The 20,330-nt window shown below is 49.4% G+C and overlaps 1 protein-coding gene across 3 annotated transcripts in view; it reads right to left on the bottom strand.

Moving 5' to 3' along the window:
- Window positions 1–2,285: 2,285 nt before the first annotated feature.
- FTO (FTO alpha-ketoglutarate dependent dioxygenase) overlaps window positions 2,286–20,330 on the bottom strand; it is a 369,186-nt gene continuing 351,141 nt past the window's right edge. For 2 of the 3 annotated variants that reach the window (XM_045806806.2, XM_087870429.1), the window contains exon 9: window positions 2,286–4,598. In XM_045806806.2, the coding sequence (XP_045662762.2) occupies window positions 4,445–4,598 (154 nt within the window). In that variant the 3' untranslated portion in view covers window positions 2,286–4,444. The remainder of the gene's footprint in view (window positions 4,599–20,330) is intronic. The other variant, XM_045806805.2, reaches the window with a different exon arrangement.

Here is a 20,330-nt window from a genome sequence, read left to right as displayed (position 1 = left end):
TAGACAAGAAAACAAAGGCTTGAAAGGATGGGAGCCTTAGGGTCACACACAGGACCAGGATTCAAAGTGGGGAAGCCGGCAGGCAGAAGCCTCTACTGCCACCGAGGAATCAGAAGGAAAGCTAATCAATGCTAACAGGATAAATAGAATGGGGTGCGGAGGAGACATGTTTTCAACCTGTGCGAATGGGGTGGGGGCAGAGGATGAAGGGCTGTGGGCAGCCAGGCTGCAGCACGCCTGGGGGCTGGGCACAGGCTTTCTCTTTACTAGTAAGAGACGGCCAGAGAAGACCCTGCAGACACTTTCCCGGAGACTCCAGCCAGCCCGGGGATGTATTGGGGTCTCTCCGGTGAGCACAAGAGAGCCCACCGTATCCTTTTCATGACAGCCAGGGAAGCCTGCCTCTGGGTCCCAGCAGCCGCAGGTGGCCCTGTCCTGCAAGAAGTCATTACCTGCGCCTCTCCCGCCTCTCCCCTTCCCCACACCAGCCTCTACAGCGGCGGGCTTTCCTGCAGCCGCTCATGACAGCACTCCTGGGCCTTTCCTCCCCCTTTATGGTTGTCAAATTGATTTCACCACCGTGGTACCTATGGCTCTCAATGAGACTTAATTAAAAATACCATTTAATCACAAAGTAACAAAGGCAAACTGGATAAATGGTATTACCACATCAGCACATCCCGATCCGCGCTCTCCTCTCCTGCTCAATCTGTTTGGAGGAGAATTGCCTTTTCAAATAAGAATCCCCCCGTCTTCCACGCACTTGCCTCTGACAGATCTCCAGAATAAACAGGATTTAGCGTGGCACGGATCCAAATGTATGCAATTTGCCCGGTGGTAAAATCAGCCTTAACTAGAGCAGGGGAAGGAAAAAAAAAACAAAAACCAAAAAACCGCAAAAAACCCAAAAACAGTTGCATTTGAAAATACCCATCCCCTGAAACAGGCACTAACCCTTCTGCTGAAGCTGGGGTGTCCATTAAATAGGGGTCTCATTTCCAGCATCCCTCGATTCAGCTGGTGATGGATTTAGAAGCTTATCACTAAAATTGTGTCACAAGCAATGCCATGACCCTGCTCTTTTCTGTTTAGCGAGCTCCCCTGGGTGGAGGCTGGGGCCGCTGGAGCTGCTTGCGTGAGGCGGCAGGGCGGGGCGCCCCCCTCATGCACCTGGAGGGGCCCCCAGCACCTCCTCCCCATCTCAAGGTCTCGGCCAGGGTGTGGGAGTCCCAGTTAGAAGGCTGTGCCTTCAGACACGGAGATACCCCGGAGCCCAGAGTAGCCAGAACCACCATTTCACACAGAACCCCCTGGGTGTTTCTTGGGCGCTTGGAACCAGACCTGTGTGGCCCCCAAGCTGCATCTTTCCCACTCCTGGCTTCCCTGCTTTGGCCACGGCGGCCGGTTTTCTTCCTTTGGCACCTGACTACTGCACTTTCCTGTCTCAGGGCCTTCGTGCCTGCTGTTCCCTGTCCTGGAAAGCTCTTCCCCATCACCTGCTTTCCCTGACCCTCTTCTGAGCCACCCTTCATCAGTCCCCCGCAACGCTGGGTCCCCACCTCACCCAACAGGCTCCCTTCTGGCACTAAGACCATCTGAAACCATCCCGTTATTGATTTGCTGGTTTCCTGTCTGTGTCTCCACTATCTTGGTCACTGCGTATCCCCGGCACTCTGCACGGGGCCTGGCACAGAGGAGACCTTGGAAGGCAGGGAGGGGTTCTTGGATGCCCAGGGCTCACCAAGCCCCTGAGCGGTGGTAGGTGGTCAAGAAAGGTTTGTGTGAGGACAGGAGGGAGGGGAAGTCAGGAGCATCTTAGTGCAGAGAGATCTCTCCAGATAGCTGGGGGTGGGGAAGCCGGGCAGGAAGCGGGGAGTCCTGGGGCCAGGCTGCCCACTCCCTCAACCCCACACATGACCCGTGTTCCCAGGAAAGTCCTCCTCTAGCTCTCAGGAGAAAAGGCCTTCCTGGAACTGAGTTGACGGCCATTGCTCCCCGCAACCCCCTTCACATTGTCTCCCTCCTTCCACCCACCTGACACCTCCCCACAGAGCATACGTCATCCTCACACACGCCTGAGCTCACGCTTGCTGAAAGCCGTCATTTCTTCCACGAAAACAAGATCGCACCTTTCGGATTCACTCTCGGTAGTGGTTTCTCCCACCCCAGCGGTGCCTCACCTGGCCCCACCTGGAAGACTTCGAGAACCATCTCCAGCTAACCCCACCCAGGCCAAGGAAGCAGGCCCACCCACTAGCGTTGCAAGCAGAAAACAGCAGGACCTCTCGGTTTCTTATCTTCTTTTAATATTTTTATTGTTTATGAATGTTCCATGAGGTACAAGACATAGTACTACGAGTAGTCCACGAACAGAGCTCAAGAGTAATACACACACACCGAGGAGGGCACGAGACATGATCACCTATTTCTACGGTAGGGGTGCAAGCAAGCGGGTCGAGAGTGCTGACCGCTAGGGGTCAGGGTGATGATAAATGATAATGGGGAGCACCAGGGGCCATGGAGGGCTCACGTCCCGCCCAAGAGTGAGAAGACGCTACCTAACTCGTTGCCACGCCAGGACGGAGGCCGAGGGCTGCCAGATATTCCGAATTCTAAAGAGAACGCACACGTTTTTACTTTATATGAAATCTCCCAATTCTGAAATCCTGGCACGTGTGAAATGTGACACAGAACCAGCACGAGTGCTAAATACAACCACAGAGGCTACGTGGCCTGGGCGCCCGCGCTGCGATTCTATATGCCGCACGCTCCTGACCTCCCGGGGTTCAGGTCACCTCCACGACAGCCCCGTGAGGCTCAAGGACATCAGGGAATTCATTCGTGGTCTGAGAGAACCGACCCTCGGGACCACGAAACCCTGGCTGCTCTGTGCCACGCGGCCTTTGGGCAGTTAGCTCCGAGGAGGTGAACGCTACCTTGAACCCAGGAGATTCCAACGGCAGGGGGGAGAGTCTGGCTCTCCGTGCACCCCCCTCAATGGGCAAAAGAGCTCCTCAGCTTCCAAGCGACGGTAAACCAGATGGCCACGGGCTGGGGCGAGGGGCTAACTAGTCTGGTGATTTCTGGGGTCACCACAGGGCAGGAGCCAAGCCAGAAAGGGAGAGACGTGATAATGGCATCACGAGATGAAATCGGCACGAGGGCAGAGGAAGGAGGGGACAACGTCTACATCGGGTCGGCTTAAGGACACAGAAGAATACTAATATTTATCGGGTATCTAACTACCTGTCAGAAGTTGTCCTACACCTGTAGCCAGGTTATTCTGTTTACTCTTCACCTTGTCAGTTGGTGCTTCAGTATCCCCGTCACACGGATAAGGAAACTGAGGCACAGTGACATGCCGGAAGTCACGGAGCCAGTGCGCGTTCTGATCCAGACACTCTAAAGCCAGAGACCAGGTTTTCACCTCTGCTGCAACGGTTCTCTGGTGCACGGATGTCATCGGGATGGGGCACGGGGGCTCCTCGGGTCTCGATCCCACCTGTCACTACGTATGGATGGGAGAATTCTAGAAAAATGCACGTGCAGGCTAAATCCACGAAGCAATGCAAACAGGGCTGTGTCTCTTTCATCAGCTCAGGGAAACCTCCCAACGACAGATGTCAAGTGTATTTTAATTTCCAACGGCTCCTCATTCCTGCGGGGCAAAGTACAGAACTCGTAACTCGGCCCTTTACTTAGGCCTGGCTCACAGAAGGGACAGCGGCTACTTTTCAACGACGCGTTTCTCTTTTCATTCCTTTTGCCTACAGGGATGGTGGCTACGGACAAGTGGAGAAGAGAATTTCCGGCTCTCCAACTTTTTACAGAAGCGTTATCCAACAGGACTTCCCACAACGATGACAATGTTCTGCATCTGTGTGCCCAATACGCGAGTCACCAGACATGTGTGACTATGAAGCAGCTGAGGAACGGAATTTTTAATTACAATGGAAACTGGATTTAAGAAGCCACACCCAGCTAGGGGCTACCATACTGGACAGCACAGCCTGTGGAGGGCGTGGTGAGAAACTGGGGGGAACGGTGTCTAGGTTCTGTCTTCCTCCGGATGACTTTACAGTCTTCCACTTTAGAGTCTCTGCAAAGGCTTGGGAAGGTGGAAAGTGGGTTGTGCTCTGCCATAGACTAGGCCCACCCCTGTCACCTTGGCCCTTGGGAGCTGAATGGCTCCCATGAAAAATCCAAGCGGGGAATAGTATTTTGGGGGCAGGTTCTTGTTTCGTACCAAATCGGACTGTAACACTGCGCCATTTTTAAACAGTCTAACATTCATGGGCTCCATTCCCTACTCTTTCTAAGGGGACCCAGGTTCTATAATCTAAAGGCCAAGTCTACCCATACTGCCCTTGCCCAAGCCCACGACAAGGTTGGAGGAAGGAAGCCGAAAATATCTTTTCCTCCTCCACCTAAGCCTTGTGCTCTTCTAGGGTTTTCCTTCCAGAAGCAGACCTCTGAGTTCCGAAACGATGTCTGTGAGATCGAAGGGCAGAGGCATCGAAGGATCATCCTTTTCCCAATATGGCCGACATTCCGGCTTCTGATCCACGGGTAAGGTTCGGGCAATTCGGGACTGGCACCTGGAAGAGTAGGAAGAGGCAATTAATCCATGGGAAGAAATTCCTGGAAGACCCAAGTTCGTGGGCAGTTTGGGACGACACTGCCAAGTACTCCAAAGACAATGCTTCACGGTGGCGGTGATGACATGAAAGAATGAGTTCACCAGGCAGAATCAGGTGTTTAGACGACAGAAGAACTGTTCTTCGTGGTGCTGGAACTTCTTTTTTCTTTTTTCAATTCCCAGCTTTGTATTATCTCTAGTGGCTTCACAGAAGCCAATCACCAGGGAAATTCAGTTACTCTGCCTTTAAAATGGTGAATTATTTTTTCATTATCTCAACTGTTATTTAAAGTGTGTGATTAAGCCATTATCAGATTTAAATGTTTGTGGGATTTCGATGTATTACTAGATTACTGGGAAAGATTAAATTGAATTTACTGCATTAAAACGTCCAAGAATAGATTAAACAATATTATGGGCCGGGATTGACTTTGGAGATTCTAGAGATTTACAAGTGTCCCAGCTTGCTGTGCTCAGAAAAAGGCACTCCAAGGAGAGACGGATTTATAAGGATATATGCAAATAGAGGTTAATAATCATTTCCACTGATGAATAGGTGGGGAAAACTTCCACAAAATTAAATTAAAAGGCTAGCAAGAGTTACTCCCTAAGGAAAACACTTAAATCACGGTTTTTATTAAATGGATTATTCATCAATAGTAGAGAAATTAATTATCATATGCAACTAAATTATAGCCTTGTAGGAAAAAAGTTGGGGCAGTATCACCCCCACCGTGGCAGGCATCTACCTCTCCGAGAGACCAGCTTATTTAAAATTGGTCTGGGAAAGCTCACTGGCTTTAGCTTTATTCATCTGAAAAATGAGGATCAGAGAGAATGAAACACAAATTGCAATAAGAAATGAATAATTTCCCCACTCCCTTGGAGCACACGGCGGTGGAAGCCTGTGTACCCGAGAGAAATACTAGGAGAACACTCGAAAGAGCTGCATGGGTCCTTCCCTACTCTTACCTTCTCCACGCATTGTTCTCGAAACCAATTAAAAAGTGGCCATCCCCACGATCTGTCTTCCGTGGAGGGCTGACTACGAAGACATCGAAGGGTGGACTCCCCCAGCCCTGTTTCTGAGCCTGATGGTAGAGAAGGGTCCTAACTGAAAGACATCTTCTTCTCTGGGGAATTATTAATGGTGAGGGGATCCCCAGGGGAAAACATACTTCAACTTTATACCTATTTTCTCGTGTGGTTAATTGCTCTACCGGCATCCTGTGCACTCAATCCGTCGTACATTACACATAACATTCCAATATATCTTCGGCTCTCCGCATCAGACCCTGATAATAGCGTCTGTTAACATGCACTAAGTACTATTATGGAGCACATCACTTCATAAATAATAAGATTAGCTGACCTCAGGGCCCCAAGAAGAGTAATGTGTTTAAATGTTCTCATTATTTATTTAAAACAAGAATTAAAGCAACAGAAGCTGCTTTTGACAATCCTCTTAGCATAAATATTAAACTGTTTGCGCTGATAAGCCCCACACAGCGCCGAAGAACGGAGGGTGCGTTCTGCAGACGACTCAGTGATAGGTGTTTGAGACGGTGCCTCTCGCGGTCGTGGTTCTGAGCGTGCGTCTCTGTAGTTCTAGAGACAGTCTCTAAATCACATGAAGGGGACAGAGGGAAATTAATATGCAGGGGGAGCTGCGACTAATTACAAAGGAACTCGGCAAGGCTTTTCAAATCGTGCTCTCTCTCTGCTTCGGACTCACAGAGCGATGCTCCATTTACCGGGTAGGGAAAGTTATTCCAAACTGAGCATCTCAACCTCTCAGCGGATAAATGATCTGTGCACACATTATCCTGGCTGGCAGATTAAAGGCCTGGGAGCAGTGTCGATCCACCTAGAATATCATAAGGTTTGTAAAAAGTCAATAGACATGCTTTTTCACCTGTCAAATGGGTTTGCCCCCTCGCTTTGAGAAAGTATTAAAAATATTAAAGCCGCTGCAGCTGTCTGCTTATGACGTGTCGTATACGCTCCCCCCCCCCCCCCCCGCAGCCTTTCCTCTGCGTGAAGGTGCTCTGTGATTTCCTGCCCCTAAAGAAAGGCCTGGCTGGTGTGGGAACGACTTCCTGGCTCCCTCTGGGCTGGAGGCAGAACCCTTTGTGGGGTTTCTTCACGCTCTTAATCACAGCTTTCAAGGTCGCTTTCAAACTTCTTTTAATGCCCAGTGCTCCTTGATGCTTTCCAAAAGGTAGTGATGGGGCCCCAGCAGAGCACTCGTTGTTTGGGGGGATGTCTTACCTACGGGAGAGGATGGCTACCCCCCGCCTTAAGTCCTAGTGTCTGGTTCCACGTCATGCCAGACTGTGGAACTGAAAGAGAAGGGATTGAGAATGGCTTGAAGGCGTAGCCCCTTTCCAGTTTTTGGTTTTTTTAAAAAAAGATTTTATTTATTTATTTGAGACAGCCAGAGCGAGCACGAGCAGGGGGAGGCGCAGAGGGAGGAGCGAGAAGCAGACGCTCTGCTGAGCGGGGAGCCCGACATGGGCCTCAATCCCAGGATCATGACTTGAGCTGAAGGCAGATGCTTCCCCTACTGAGCCACCAGGCACCCCGCCCCTTTTCAGGTTTAATTCCTCTTGCTCAAATCACTCATTCTGCCTCCTTTTGGCTCATCTCCTAGGATGGGGCAGGAGGGAGGTCGAAGCGTGGTGGCGAACAGGGTGCTCTCTGCACACTTGGCACCTGCTGCTGCGTGGGGGCAGGACATCCCCGGCGGGTTTCTCCTCCTTGCTGAGCTGAGCCTCAACTTCCTGTCGGGTGGGAGTGAGGAGGAGGAGGAGGATGGTAATAACAGTACTTACTTATGGGGTTGTTGTGAAGGATAGATGACTTAATACATGCAGGGTGCTCAGACCACTGCCTGGCACATAGTAGGTACTCAGTAGATATTAAATATTATCACTTCCGTTACTTCCACCACGAGGACTAGTGATGGACAGATGATAATGCCAAGGATAGAGTGGCCTGTCGTCCCTGTGGCAACGCCCTCCCTTCCCACCAACTGAGTGGGCGGCCCCTGGACCGGCTTTTTTCTAGGAGAAGCTCTGGAGATACGGAAGCAGCTCTTTCTGACTCGAATCACATTGAGCCCGCGGCTGAATCCTATCACCATGTGATATGCCAAGACGCTGAGGCTTATGTATTCAAGCTGCTACAACCTCCCAGTGACAGGCTCAAATGCTCTGATTCAGAAAGACTCAACCGTTGTTCCCGAAGACCTAGAATTAATAAAAGGTGCTGTCGTCGGACTTTCTAAGCAGCAGCTCTTCCAGATGGATTTGGCATTTACGGGGAAGAAAGTCGGATTGTTTCTTACCGTGCATCCTCTACAGTTCCTTGCAAAATAAAGGGGCCCTAAGGTCACTTAGGAAATGTTTTAGGAATGCTGACCACGGTGAACATTTGCAGTCTGTGTCTATCCCTACCTTCCCCACCAAGAGGATTGTAATTTTCCCATAGGAAATCCATCCCCTCCCCATGCCTGGCCCGTGGTTTGGGTGGGATTGGTTCCACCTCTACAGCCAGACGAGAGCCTTGACCGGCTCACCCTAATGAGCACATCCCACTCTCTCAGCCACAGGAAGAGGTTGAGGGGGAGGCACATGACCCAAACTAGGGCAAGAGGGAGAGACAAAACCAGAGGACTGGTGCGGGAGCTGCAGGAAAAGCCCTTATCTCCTGTGAACTATCAGGGTGCACCATCTGGGAGAGCCACGGTCATTTTGCTAGGTGCAGCAAGGGGCTGTGTCCTGGGTGATATCGTTTGTAGCTGAATCAAGCCTCACCTGAAGCCAGGTGTGCTTAGACCTTTTTTTAGTTTCACGAGTCATGACTGAAGGTTTTCCTGTCACTTGCAATCAGAGAGTCCTGGCTGACACGCTGGCCATGCCCCCCACCTTATTCCCCCCTTTTTACTACAACATCCGTTGCCACGGGCCTGCCTGCCAAGGGGAGGTGGACGGTCCTGCCTCCGAATTGAGATGCTGCTGCTGACACAGTATAGTGTGTGCAGGGATCACCCGGGTATGAACGCAGGGAAACACTGGCTTTTGGTTTTGGTTTCAACGGTATTTCTATTTGGGACAAATTTCTATCCAGAAAACAAGGGTGTGCCGGTGTCATCCAAATAGGTCTCTGTATGCAAATAAGCCGGTTTCAATGACCACAGCTGGATGACATCTCTCAAGAGAGTTAAAAAAATTTTTCCCTAAACTCAATGTTCCCAAGGAGAGTAGATCATTCTGGACCCTGTCCTCTCTATGCCCATCCTAAAGCAAATCCTAGTTTTCGTGCTTCTTTGGCTAGCAAATAAACTTGCATCTATCCACAAACCCGTGCCCTTTCCATGAAGCATTACAAAGGGAGCAAAGGAAAATAATACACACGTCATCTCTCTTCCTCCCAAATTCACATTATTTCGAGATTCCAAGAACTCTACGAGCCACCCCCCAAAACTCTTGCTACATAGGAATGGTTCTCCCTGAACGACCTCGTGTCCTAACAGGAAGCAACTGAGAGGTGTCCCACTGGCTGGCCCGGTAGCAGGCTGCCCAGAGGTCCCCTTTCCCTCTCCACAGGTGTGACTCATATGGGGCCTCCGCGCCCCTGATTTCCCCCAGGGCCACACTTGCATCTGGGTGATCGGGATGGCGGCTACATTAGCGAACACTGGTCGCCATGCTAAAATTAACCACTTTAGCTAAAGTGTGTGTTAATTATGGGTATGCAAGCAGTCAATAAAAGGTTAATGCAAAAGTCAAAGGATAAATTTCTTCCCTTATTGCACCACTTCACAGACTAAATGACTAACATTATACTTTGTGTTTTTAATCAATAGGTTTTACAGTAATGTGCTGGCCATTGATTTTAAGAAAACATCTACGGTCTTCCTCCTTGTCCCTAAATTTTGCAACAAATAAAGGAGGACAGGTAACATTTCCGTAACTCTTGGTGATGTGATAAAGATTTTGGGAGAAAAGATTCTTGCTAAAAGAGTCATCAAGATAAGAAAGCTTAAAAAAAAATACAAAAAAACGAGAACTTGATGGGGGACATATTACCAGGCACACACTGTTGAGGCGACAAGAAAAATAAACTCCTGAGAGGGAATTCTTTAATGGGAAACAGGAGAGCAAAGAGCAACACCTGCTTAAAACAGTTACATTTTGTATGCTGTTTAAACGCAAGACTCCAAATACACAGCACTGTCTGAATCTGACTTTTTACAACCCGAGAGAGATGGGAGAGGTGAGTATTCGATCCCCATTTCGAGTGAGGGCTGCCTTACCCACGGCTAACCAGGGGGAAGTGGGGGAGCAGGGGCTGGGCCCGGCCTGGGCATCTGGCTGGCTGTCCCTTCCACCACGTTCCATCGTTCTCATGCGCTTCTGTCTCGGCTGTAACGGGACCCATCCCCGGACCGTTCAGCTGTTCTTGACACGTCTAGATATTCAGGAGATTCCAAACCATTCCAGGGCAAAAGGAGGAGCAAAACTTTTTTTTTTCCCTTCAAGTTCTAGAAGAACTATTATCACAGCAAACGACCGACAAAACTTCCTTTTCGCTCTGATGACTCGGTGGTTCTTCCGGCTTAAGCATCTACGGTCTATAGAAACGAAAGATACTGTTCACCTTCAGGAGCATAAACTGCCTCTAATTATATTCCTGGGGTGACCTTGAGAAAAATCGCTCAACCTCTTCGTTTCCTCCGCTGTTACACGAGGCTAATGCTTCTCTGCTTCACCGGGATATGGGAAGATAAAACCAAATATGTCCATAAAAGCCCTTTAAAATAGGTAAAATACCCCACAAATGTATAATTATGTCTCAATATCCCCTTCCTCTCTGTACAGATACAGGTCCTGTTCTAAAAACCCGGCTGATGATGCAATGTTGGCCAGAGGCGCTCATAACGCTTATAAATAAAAATGAAAGAACCTCACGCTTCTAAAGACTGGAGTGATTTAACTAACAACTTCACCGGAAAATACCAGTGAGCTAAAAAAGTGCACTTCTCTTCCAGTCGGAGTTTTTTCCAGAATTGTAATTTACAATGAGGAGCTGGCAGTCACTCCGGCTGGTGTTAAACAGGAGTGTGTCTTAGGCTATCAGCCCCGTCAGAGCGCATTCCCTCAAACGGCAACAGCCAGCACGGAGGCCTCAGAGGCCTCGCCCACGCAGCCAACACTGGTGTGGCCTCACATCGAATCTACGTTTAGCTTGCAAAACCCAACTGGCCGGCTCAGCATGGAAACAGCGGGAAGTAATGAGGTAATGGGGCAACCACGTCCTCTACGGCCTTTTTAATGCACGAAGCTTCTCTGCTCTTCCCATTCTCTCTGGGACCATGAGAGTCCCCGCATCTTGCCCCACAGGGCGATTCCGGTGTTCAAATGTAAGTGTTTTTCATATACCACCCAATCTAAATCCCTGGCGGTACTTTATGTACAATTTCAGGGATTTTCACACGTCATTTTGACTCTCGTGAGGTCGACCGTAAACACTACATTTCAGATCGGACCTTGAGTGAATGGCCACTCCTCACCGGACTGTTGCTCATGGTCTCACTACACTTTGGTCCAAACAATGTGTCTTCGTCAGTGGTAGGAAGAGTAGTCCAGTTTATAATAATCTCCACTTGACACTCCAAGTCCTTTCAAAAGAAGTGAGCTAACACATTTCTAATTTGTCTTCTCGGACTTTCTGTCACGGCCATGACGGCACTGTGGGCCCCTCTGAAAACAAGTAGCCGCCCTGGCCCATCTACCATAACGCTCTACCTTGACAAAGCTGGTTTTATAAAATTGGCTTCTTAAATTGGTAGAACTCAGTTTACCCACTGCAGAACCACTAAGCAAATACAATTGCTAAATGAGTTTCAACAAAGGACACGTTCACTTTTTCTTTGAAAGGCTTTTAACCTCTTGCCTCTGTACCACACGTTAATGTTTCCAGATCAGTAAAGTCAACACACATCAGAGTGAGGAAAAGCCAAACTTTGGCCCATGGGTCAGCTTTTTTTTTCTTTTTTCTTTTCTTTTCTTTTTTTTTTTTTCAGGTCACTATATCTTTTTAGTTGGTAGTATTTTTCAACCATGACCACCTGAGAGAGTAGGCTTGGCTTAACTTCTAGTTGTGTAAGAATCTACTCTGGAGTTCACCCTCCAGGGAAGACATGAAGAACCTAACAGAAGAGTCTGCTAAGGTGTGTTAAAAACCAAATATCCCCAAAATGCTTTCAAACGCTGTGCCATCAAGCCACATGGTCATCTAGCCATTTTTCCAGAAATCACTGTGTCATTCAGCACGGATAACCCTGCTGGCTAGACCTTAGTCAGTCAGTCAGCATATTCACGGAGTACTGAGCGTAGGTCCATACTGTCTACCCACTGGAAGAGAAGGGAACAACACAGGCCAAGGTCCAGCTGCTGTAAATGACTTGTGTTCTCCAATTTCGTTTGTAACTCAAAAGGCATTTTCCGTATAAACAGTGGTTTTTGTGGTTCCCAATTCTTCTACTACCTATGATTTCTCCGAAATAGCACATTAATATATAGCCCAATAACCATGACTATCAGGGTTTTTGGTTTTATTTTGTTAAATGAAAAAAAAAAAACCCCACCAAATATTTGGAGTTCCAACTTGGGACTCCAAGGAGAAATTTCCTTTGATAAGGGTTCCCATCTTCCTGGCTCATGGAAACAGAACTTCTTTCCACTCCAGTCACTGCTAAGAGATCCTCTGGCCCATGGCAAAGCCCCATAAAAGAGGAAAAGACTCTGGGGTCAGGATAAAGGTGGCCAGTTAGTACCTCCAGGAGGTCAGGAGATGAAGAGACATGGGTCACCAGAGCCTCTTGCCGGTATAAAAATCGGTGATACGTTTTGGTGATGGAATGGCTCAAGGCCACGGTCATGCTTTCTTTCAGGCCCAGGAGTGCCATGCCCTTTCCCCTTCTAGTGCTGGTATCTGCCACCTCCTCTGAGGTTTCTTCCCAACCCATGTGGTGACACTGTGTAAGCCTCACATCTCCTTACCCCTCTGAAACTGCTTGCTTAAGAATTTCAGATCATGTTCGTTGCTGTGGGAGAGAATGATAAAGAAATTCCAGTGACATCTCCTCTCAAATCAAAGGGATAGTAATAATGCTAATAAAAACATGACAAATAGCCAATAATAAATACAGAGCGCCGGGCACTTTATACATCTATTTAAATTAATGTTGGTCCTCAAAATGGAAACCGAGGCCCAGAAGATTAACTAACTTATCCTAGATTTCACAGCCAAACAAAGGACAGAGCCAGGATTTGGCAAAATTGCCTAACTCCAAGCCTCAAGCTCTTTGCACTATTCCAAAATATCAACGTCAAAGGATCACTTTGGATCCTTGTTAAAAATTACGGTTTTCCAAAGGCACCTAGGCCCAAGTCAGACCCTCCAGAGGAGGGTCTGGTCAGTCTGAATTTCTACAAGTGACTCTTTGGATCAGGCCAGTTTGCCAGAACCCTGCACCACATTAACCTGCCACAAAGGACCACAAAGATGCTACAGTGGAACGTGGAGGGGTGACACGTGGGTCCATAAAGAACTCACATTACGCTCATGTCCATTGCAGAGGACACAGGACCCAGAGTTGGCTCTTGCAGACATGTGACTTGGCCCCCTAAGCAAGCAACGGGTGACCTCCCAGGGTCCGGCACAGAAGACAGGTCTCTTGGAGTCCTTCCCTTACTTCAGGGACTCTGACAGGCCTGCGGAACCACTTAATACGTGAGACTGTTTGGCCCACTGCTGGGGTGTAAACCCAGGGGGTGGAGGGTCGAGAACAATTTTATCCCTAGGTTCATTTGTCGGCTTGTCAGTGACATAATGATAGTGATGAATGGGCTACCTTGACAGCTCAACATTTAGGAGTTGCTGACCTTTGCTCTCTGGTCACATGATAGGGTCACCTGAAACTCGCATGACTTCTACCTGGTCAAGGGTAACAATATAAGGGTCAACTAGGCTGGACGATTATATGTATCAAGTCTGAGGCAGCTTGGTCAGGAGCTTTAAGAGAGGCCGGGTTGGGTTCCCCGGCTCACAAAGCTATGGAACCACTGCAGAAATGCGCCCAACAAAAGATATACAATTTCAAAGCAGTCTAGAGTAACTTTCCTTGCGAGGGAATAGAATGAACTCATTATTTTTAAAGGGCAACAATGAAAACAAACACTTTGGAGGAAAATATATTCTGCCAGTGATTCTGCCATTGGGAGGGAAGCGTAGAGGCGCAGGACTTAATGAGTGGTATCAATGCTCTCCCTGCAGCCTGGCAGAAGGTCCAATTTGATGCAATTACTGGAATGAAATCCCCACCGGCTAGTATCAAGCCCTCCTTTCAGCCAGAGAATACAGCTTCTCTGCTGTCCTGTCAGCACGGTACCCCCCCAAGGGACCACGATGGACAAAAGATAACCCTTTCCCAATTTCAGGACGTCCCTGTCTCTTGAAACTTAAGTCAAGTTTGCATGGGACAGTCTCAAACTTCACATAGATTCCAGAGTGACTTACGAGCAGAAATTCAAGGCAGCTGTGATTTTTAGAGATGCACTGTCACATTAAAATATATATATATTTCTTATGGATCTGAAGATTTTGCTTTTTGACTATCTGGTTAAATTCCATTTACTCCCGATCAGATAATATTGGTCACGTAGGTAATGAATACAGTGCTTCAAATGAAAGCTGAAGGGCCAATGTCATTGATTACAGAATCTAGAAACTTCAAAACCCATGCAATAAGCAGGCATTACAGAGAAATCTGATTTACATCAGGAGCCTGGTTCCTACAAAGGATTCTTCCCCCACAAAGTCAAAGACCGACAGACAGACTGCCACTAGAGCATAATCCACTCATACTCCTGAGAGATGAGCAAAGCAAAGGACAATGGCTTACAGAATAAAAGGCCAGCTGTTCTGACTTTGGAATGCTCATTTGAGTTGTAAGCTGTGAAATAAATTTGAGTTGATGGTTCCCCCATCTGCTCACCTGTCAGTCTATCTCCACTGTACTGCTGTTTTTAGAAATACTTCCGTGTAACCCGCTTAATTGGTTTTGGGATGCCGAGAAACATCTCCCAAGTTTATTTTAACCTTATTCTGAACATGCGGCTACTGGGCCTTTGTTTCTCCTCTCCTCTTTAAACAGCGTTCACTAACGGGTCAAGAGCACACACAGTAGAAAACTCAGTATAGCCCAACACCGACAGTGCGGGGAGGTCCAATCCAGGACGAGAAAATGCGGGGCCGGAATGAACTGCCAGTCTGTCAAGGACGCACCAGCCTGCTGACGAGTTTATGCTCCGCGGGGGTTTAAGAGCTGAGGCAAAGTCAAAATTCTGACAATGGTGTGCAAGTCCCTACGCTATCTCTACCGCTTCCCCACCGGGTTCTCTGACCCTCCCTCCTTCCGCTTGTCTCCTCGTTCTCTGCGCCAGTCCGTACTGGCTCACCTGCTCTCCCCTGAACAGGCAAAGAACACGCTCAGGGCATTAGTATCTGCTGCTGCTTCTTCCCCCTAAGACCTCCATGTGGCTTGCTTCCCCACTGCCCAAACAGAATCCAATCAGTGAGGCCTCTCGACTGCCCTACCCAAGACAGCAACATCCCCCTTCCCTCCAACCCCTGGCCCAACACCCCCATCCTCTTTCCCCGCACTATTTTTCTACACAACCCCTGATACCATTTGGGGTGTGTGTGTGTGTGTGTGTAAACCAAGCTCCCCGAAGACAGGGGTTTCTGTCTGGTTTGCTCACTGCTGTCTCTTCCAAGCCCAGAGCAGAGTGTGGCACATTGCAGCCACATGAAATACAGTGAATGCACAGAAATGATTGAAAACAACTTGCATCTGAACCCTCCTTCTTTTAAATAGAACTGATTTCCCCGCTACACAACCAACTGCATAGTAATAATAGTAAAAGTACGAGGCACAGTCAAAGCAGAAATAATAAGACCACGACCAGCCACTGACAGGGAGGACGGTACGGCAGAAAGAACGTCGGTGGGGGAATTCAAGATCCAGCCCCACTACTACCTTACCCTGTGACCTGGGGCAAAGCCGTGGCTTTCTGGTCACCAAAACGCAGGTCTGTAAAATGAAGGGTTGAGTCAGACAATCTTAAGGTTTCTCCCATCTCTAGAAAATCGGGATTTTACATAGACACATAGTTAACCTCCATATACCTTCTCTTGTGTGACCTTCACTATGAGGGTAGGAAGGAGGGGTGTTATCCGGTTTGGGAGACAAGGAAGCAGAGGCCTCGCTCGAGGTCACGTGGCCAGGAAGTCACAAAGCTGGGACCAGAACTGAGGTCATTGCAGGCCAACATTTTTCTGTGTAGCTGCATTTCCTCTATTGGTAGACCTGAAAAGGACTCCCAGTTGCTATTACTCTGATTCATAAACTGCTTTTGCAGGCAAGTCCTAATCCCCTCAGAGGTAACACCCACGTGTACCACAGACTGCACGGGGAAGAATCCATGGGTTCTCCAAGCTGCCACCGCACTCCGAGGCTGGAGGTAATAAACTGCTCCATTTGCCCACGGATGTTCTATGACAGGAACAGAAGTCTACTTCGGTGACACTCTTCTCTGGAAGGGCAACACGTCCACGCAACTGCGGCATCAAGACTGCTGTACTAACAAGGTCCTTGGATTCCAAAGATGTCAGAAACATCCCGTCTTAAATCCTGAGGAAATTTCCATTTTATACCCCCTAGGAACCGCAGGACCCTGTTTCTGCAGCTACCATTAAGAAATTATAGGTAATTTCACCCACGTAAATATCTCTGTTCCCAGTTCAGGGATCAAGACAGATGCCAACTTGGTGCAGCTTACTAAGTGCCTGTTGGTGGATGAAGCCCAGATTTGGGCAGAAAGAGTACTGTTACTCCTCCTCGAGCTCATCTCATGGTCCTGGGGGCTCCAGCCACCACATTGAGTCCCAGGGAGCCCCAGGGAGCAGGAGAGAGGATAGAGGGGGTAAAATGTGCACTTACCCCCTCTTTTAGGGAGGCTAGGCAACCACCTTCCGCCTCTCTCCACTGATGAGAACTCAGTCCTGGGCTGCAGGAGAGGCTGGCAAGTGTAGGTTTTTAGGGAGATGCACTACCCTCTTCTTTTCTCTGTCAAAACCAGGATTCTACTCTAAGGAGGAAGGCAAGAATGGGGGCAGAGAATAGTTCTGTGCCACAGAATGGAAACAGATACTAAGCCCCTTTGAGATAGATGCTTTGGAGAGGTGGGGGAAGGGCGCTGGCCACAGGGCTTGTGGTAGCCCTGTCTCTGGGGGGAGAGTATTTTAGGGGACCCATCAGGCATGTCCTAAGGGACAGCGAGGAGGCCTCTGTGGCTGAAGGAGGGTGATGAAGGGAAGGAGGAGCTGGGACCCGAGGAGTCCAGGGTCTGGGAAGCCACTGTACAGACTGATCTTATTCCAAGCGAGACGGGAAAGTATGGGAGGCTTTCAGGCAGGGGGTGATAGCATCTTTGGCCTGGTACTCGGCAGAAAGCCACTAGAGCCCTTTAGGAACTGGGCCATCTCATGAGAGTCAGCCTCTCTGCTTGACCCATCCACTGTGTTGGGCTGAGGAAGAAAATACCCTCAAGACTCCTTCCCGGCTGACAGGCCGCTCCCCACGCTGGGGGCTGCGAGGGAGGAGGGCTCTGAATCTGATCGTCCTAATGGCTTTGATGCTTGTTCCCGCTTTGCGATGCAATAGAAAAGAAGAAATAACGCCGAAGCCCTCCTGCACTCCTAAGTTCCCCTGATGTGTATCTTCAGAGCTCAACTCACATCCAATTTATGCTGTTCTTTTTCTTCTTGGGGCTGCGGATTCAGGCGGAGGAAGCAGGGTAATCCTATATGCTGAGAGCCACGGAAGACTGAACAGGCCTCGGAGTCAGTGCTGGGATTGCCTCTAAAGCGACTTGGTTTGAAAGGAGCTTTTACAAATTGCACTTCCATAGGACACAGGCCACATTCCCAAGTCCCCAGCCAGACCTTCTGCTGTGCTGCGGGCAGAGCCCCTCGGAGCCTCGGGAAGGAAGGACGAGTTGCCAGAGAGACCGCCTCCGGGTTACAGAGTGGCCTCCAAACTTCAGGTTAACTGGGGGGGCTTATGAATTAAACATCACAACCACAACTCTCCCACCTGGGCATCTCCGAGGAGAAAGCAAGCAGAGGGATGGGTCGCTCTCCACTCATTACTGATGGTCTCACCCTCCCGCCACCTGAAGGGGCCGTGGCCCAGTGTCACACTTTAGGGCTTTGAAAGTTGGGGCTGCAGTTCCTTCCTTCAGTGTCTAGGGGGATCTCATCCTCTCAGCCCCAGTGTTTGCCTGTGGGGTGACCTTGGGAAGGGCGCTCAGGCAGCATTTGCTCATCTGTCAGGCTGAGACAGCCCCAGAGCCCCGGAGTCACGTCTGGTAAATACTCAAGCATGGACCAGTACGGGCCATCTCATCTCACGGCCCCCTGGCTCCGGGAAGAAGGCTTTCACCGGTGGGAAAACGAGCGAGGACATGTCCTTGCCACGTGCCAGCTCGGGATGGGGGTGGGGCGGAAGATGTGAGCTCGGCTCTGTGCAGGAAAAGACACCCTTAGGCCCTCACCGCGGATCGCGGGTGCTTTCTCATTTGCCAAAATGGAGAAGGTCATCAGGAATCAAAGGATGACATCTGCTTGTGTGGAATGTCATTATAGAGGAGTCTGGGAACAAGAGGCCTGTTACAAGTCACCTTTCCAGCTCCTGAAAACAGGCCGATTAATGGAGAAGTTCGGCTCCTCACTGAGCGTTACAGGAGTGGGGTCAGCTGGGACCCGGCCAGGGCTCGGCGGTGAGTGGGGACAGCACAGCAAGGACTTGATTAGCTGCTGTGACCTCCTGCCCCCGTGCCCAGCCTGCCAGGCAGCCCAGCTTCTCAGCAGACTGCTAAGTGAGAATTTTCACTTTTTGGAAGAACGGTTCTGCAGCTAACACCACCTGGGAGTGGGCCCAGAATACCTTACCCAGGGTCCATTATACTTTCCCTGCAGCGCCGGCTGGTCAGTTAGCTCAAGTGAGACCACGGGACCCGGGAAGCCTGCTGTTCCTGATTTAAATTGCACTTTCTAGCTGGAGAGATTGACTCAGGAAGGTTCTGGTGCTCAAAGGCGGCCCTTGGTAAGTTATGAGGCAGGGCTGTGTGTAGAGGTGCCACGGGCAGGTGGCTGGCCCAGGGGGTGTGAATGGAGTTCTAACTCTGGCCCCCAACTGATGCCAGAAAGCGCCCCGTTAATCCACTTGTCGCAAGTGTGCGGGGACAAGAGAGGGGGAAGACGTGTTGTGGCGCCAACTTATTTCTAAGGAGGAGAATATTTTCAGTCACCGCTCAGATCACGCGGTTTCCTGGTGTGACAGAGTAGGTGAGCTCTGCGTTCCCTGTGGGGGAGAGGGAGAGGTGGGGGTCTCCGAAGCCCAATTTTACCTTCTTTACAGTTTCGCCCAGGGTTGACCATGTGACCAGCCTTCTGGGAGAGATTCGTGCGGGAGGCCAGCAAATGCAGACTAGAAGCAATTTAATTGGTTCCAAGTTAATGTCCTTTTCCAGTTGGTCTCATGTAAGCACCTGGGAGTTATGGCCACTAACTTAAAATGATTTATAAAGTTCTTTCCCAGGAGAAAGGTCTCTGGACAGGCAGCGAGTGAGTCTGTGAATTATTTCTCCACAGTGGGTACAGTCAGAAGATGAGAGAACACGTTCAACCGTAAAGAACCCGAAGCTCTCTCCTAAGAGGGAGGGGGCTCTCCTTTGCCCAGCAGGGTAATTTTTGACCGCCTTGGCCAGCCCTTGTGGACGTCAAATTTGATAAACCTGTTTTTAGGAGCTCATCTTTGCCTCGTTCCTCCCGGGTTTCAAAGGCGGAGTGAACAGACTTGCTCAAGACCATTTGTAGCAGAGTCCGGAGACTAGAATCCAGGTCTCGGGAACCTTCATTCACCACAGGCTTGCTTGCTTTTTCTTTTTTAACATCATAACGGTTAATAGCAAATCTTTTTTAAGGATCTCCTCTGTGCCAGATGGGGTTCTCAGTGTCTTTCCACATAATCCAACAATCCTATGAGGTTGGTAGGATTATTCCCATCTTACAGATGGGAACACGGAGGCACCGGGTGGTTTTGTAAGTTGCCCAAGGTCACAGACTGTGAGTGATGTGGCCGAGATGTGAACCCAGGCACTCTGGCGCCAAGGCCATGTTCTAAAGCCACTACCCTATGATGTTAATGAGACAGTGTACATTCCCAGTCTGACATCTAATGATACCGGCGGGGGGTGTTTATAATGTAAAAGCAAGAGTCTCCTATCTAGGGGCACTAGGCTGGCTCAGAAGGAAGAGCATGCGACTCTTGATCTCGGGGTCAGAACTTCGAGCCCCATGCTGGGTGTAGAGATTACTTAAAGAAAAAAAAAAGAGCCTTCCACCCCTGGACTTGTTTCTAACGGTGGTTCCCTTCCACGCCTCTAAGATGCACACACTGCTATTTCTTGACTTCCAACTCCAGATGCCATCTGTTGGCTTCCTGCAATGGTACATGAAGCCCTGGCTCGCCCTTATTCCGTGCATGTGCCAGTGG

This window comes from Ursus americanus, chromosome 21, assembly GCF_024610735.1.
Source record: "Ursus americanus isolate L20-20 chromosome 21, mUrsAme1.1.p, whole genome shotgun sequence".
Taxonomy (NCBI): Eukaryota; Metazoa; Chordata; class Mammalia; order Carnivora; family Ursidae; genus Ursus; species Ursus americanus.
The sequence above is the reverse complement of the archived record's forward strand: the minus strand, read 5'-3'. Positions and strand labels throughout refer to the sequence as shown.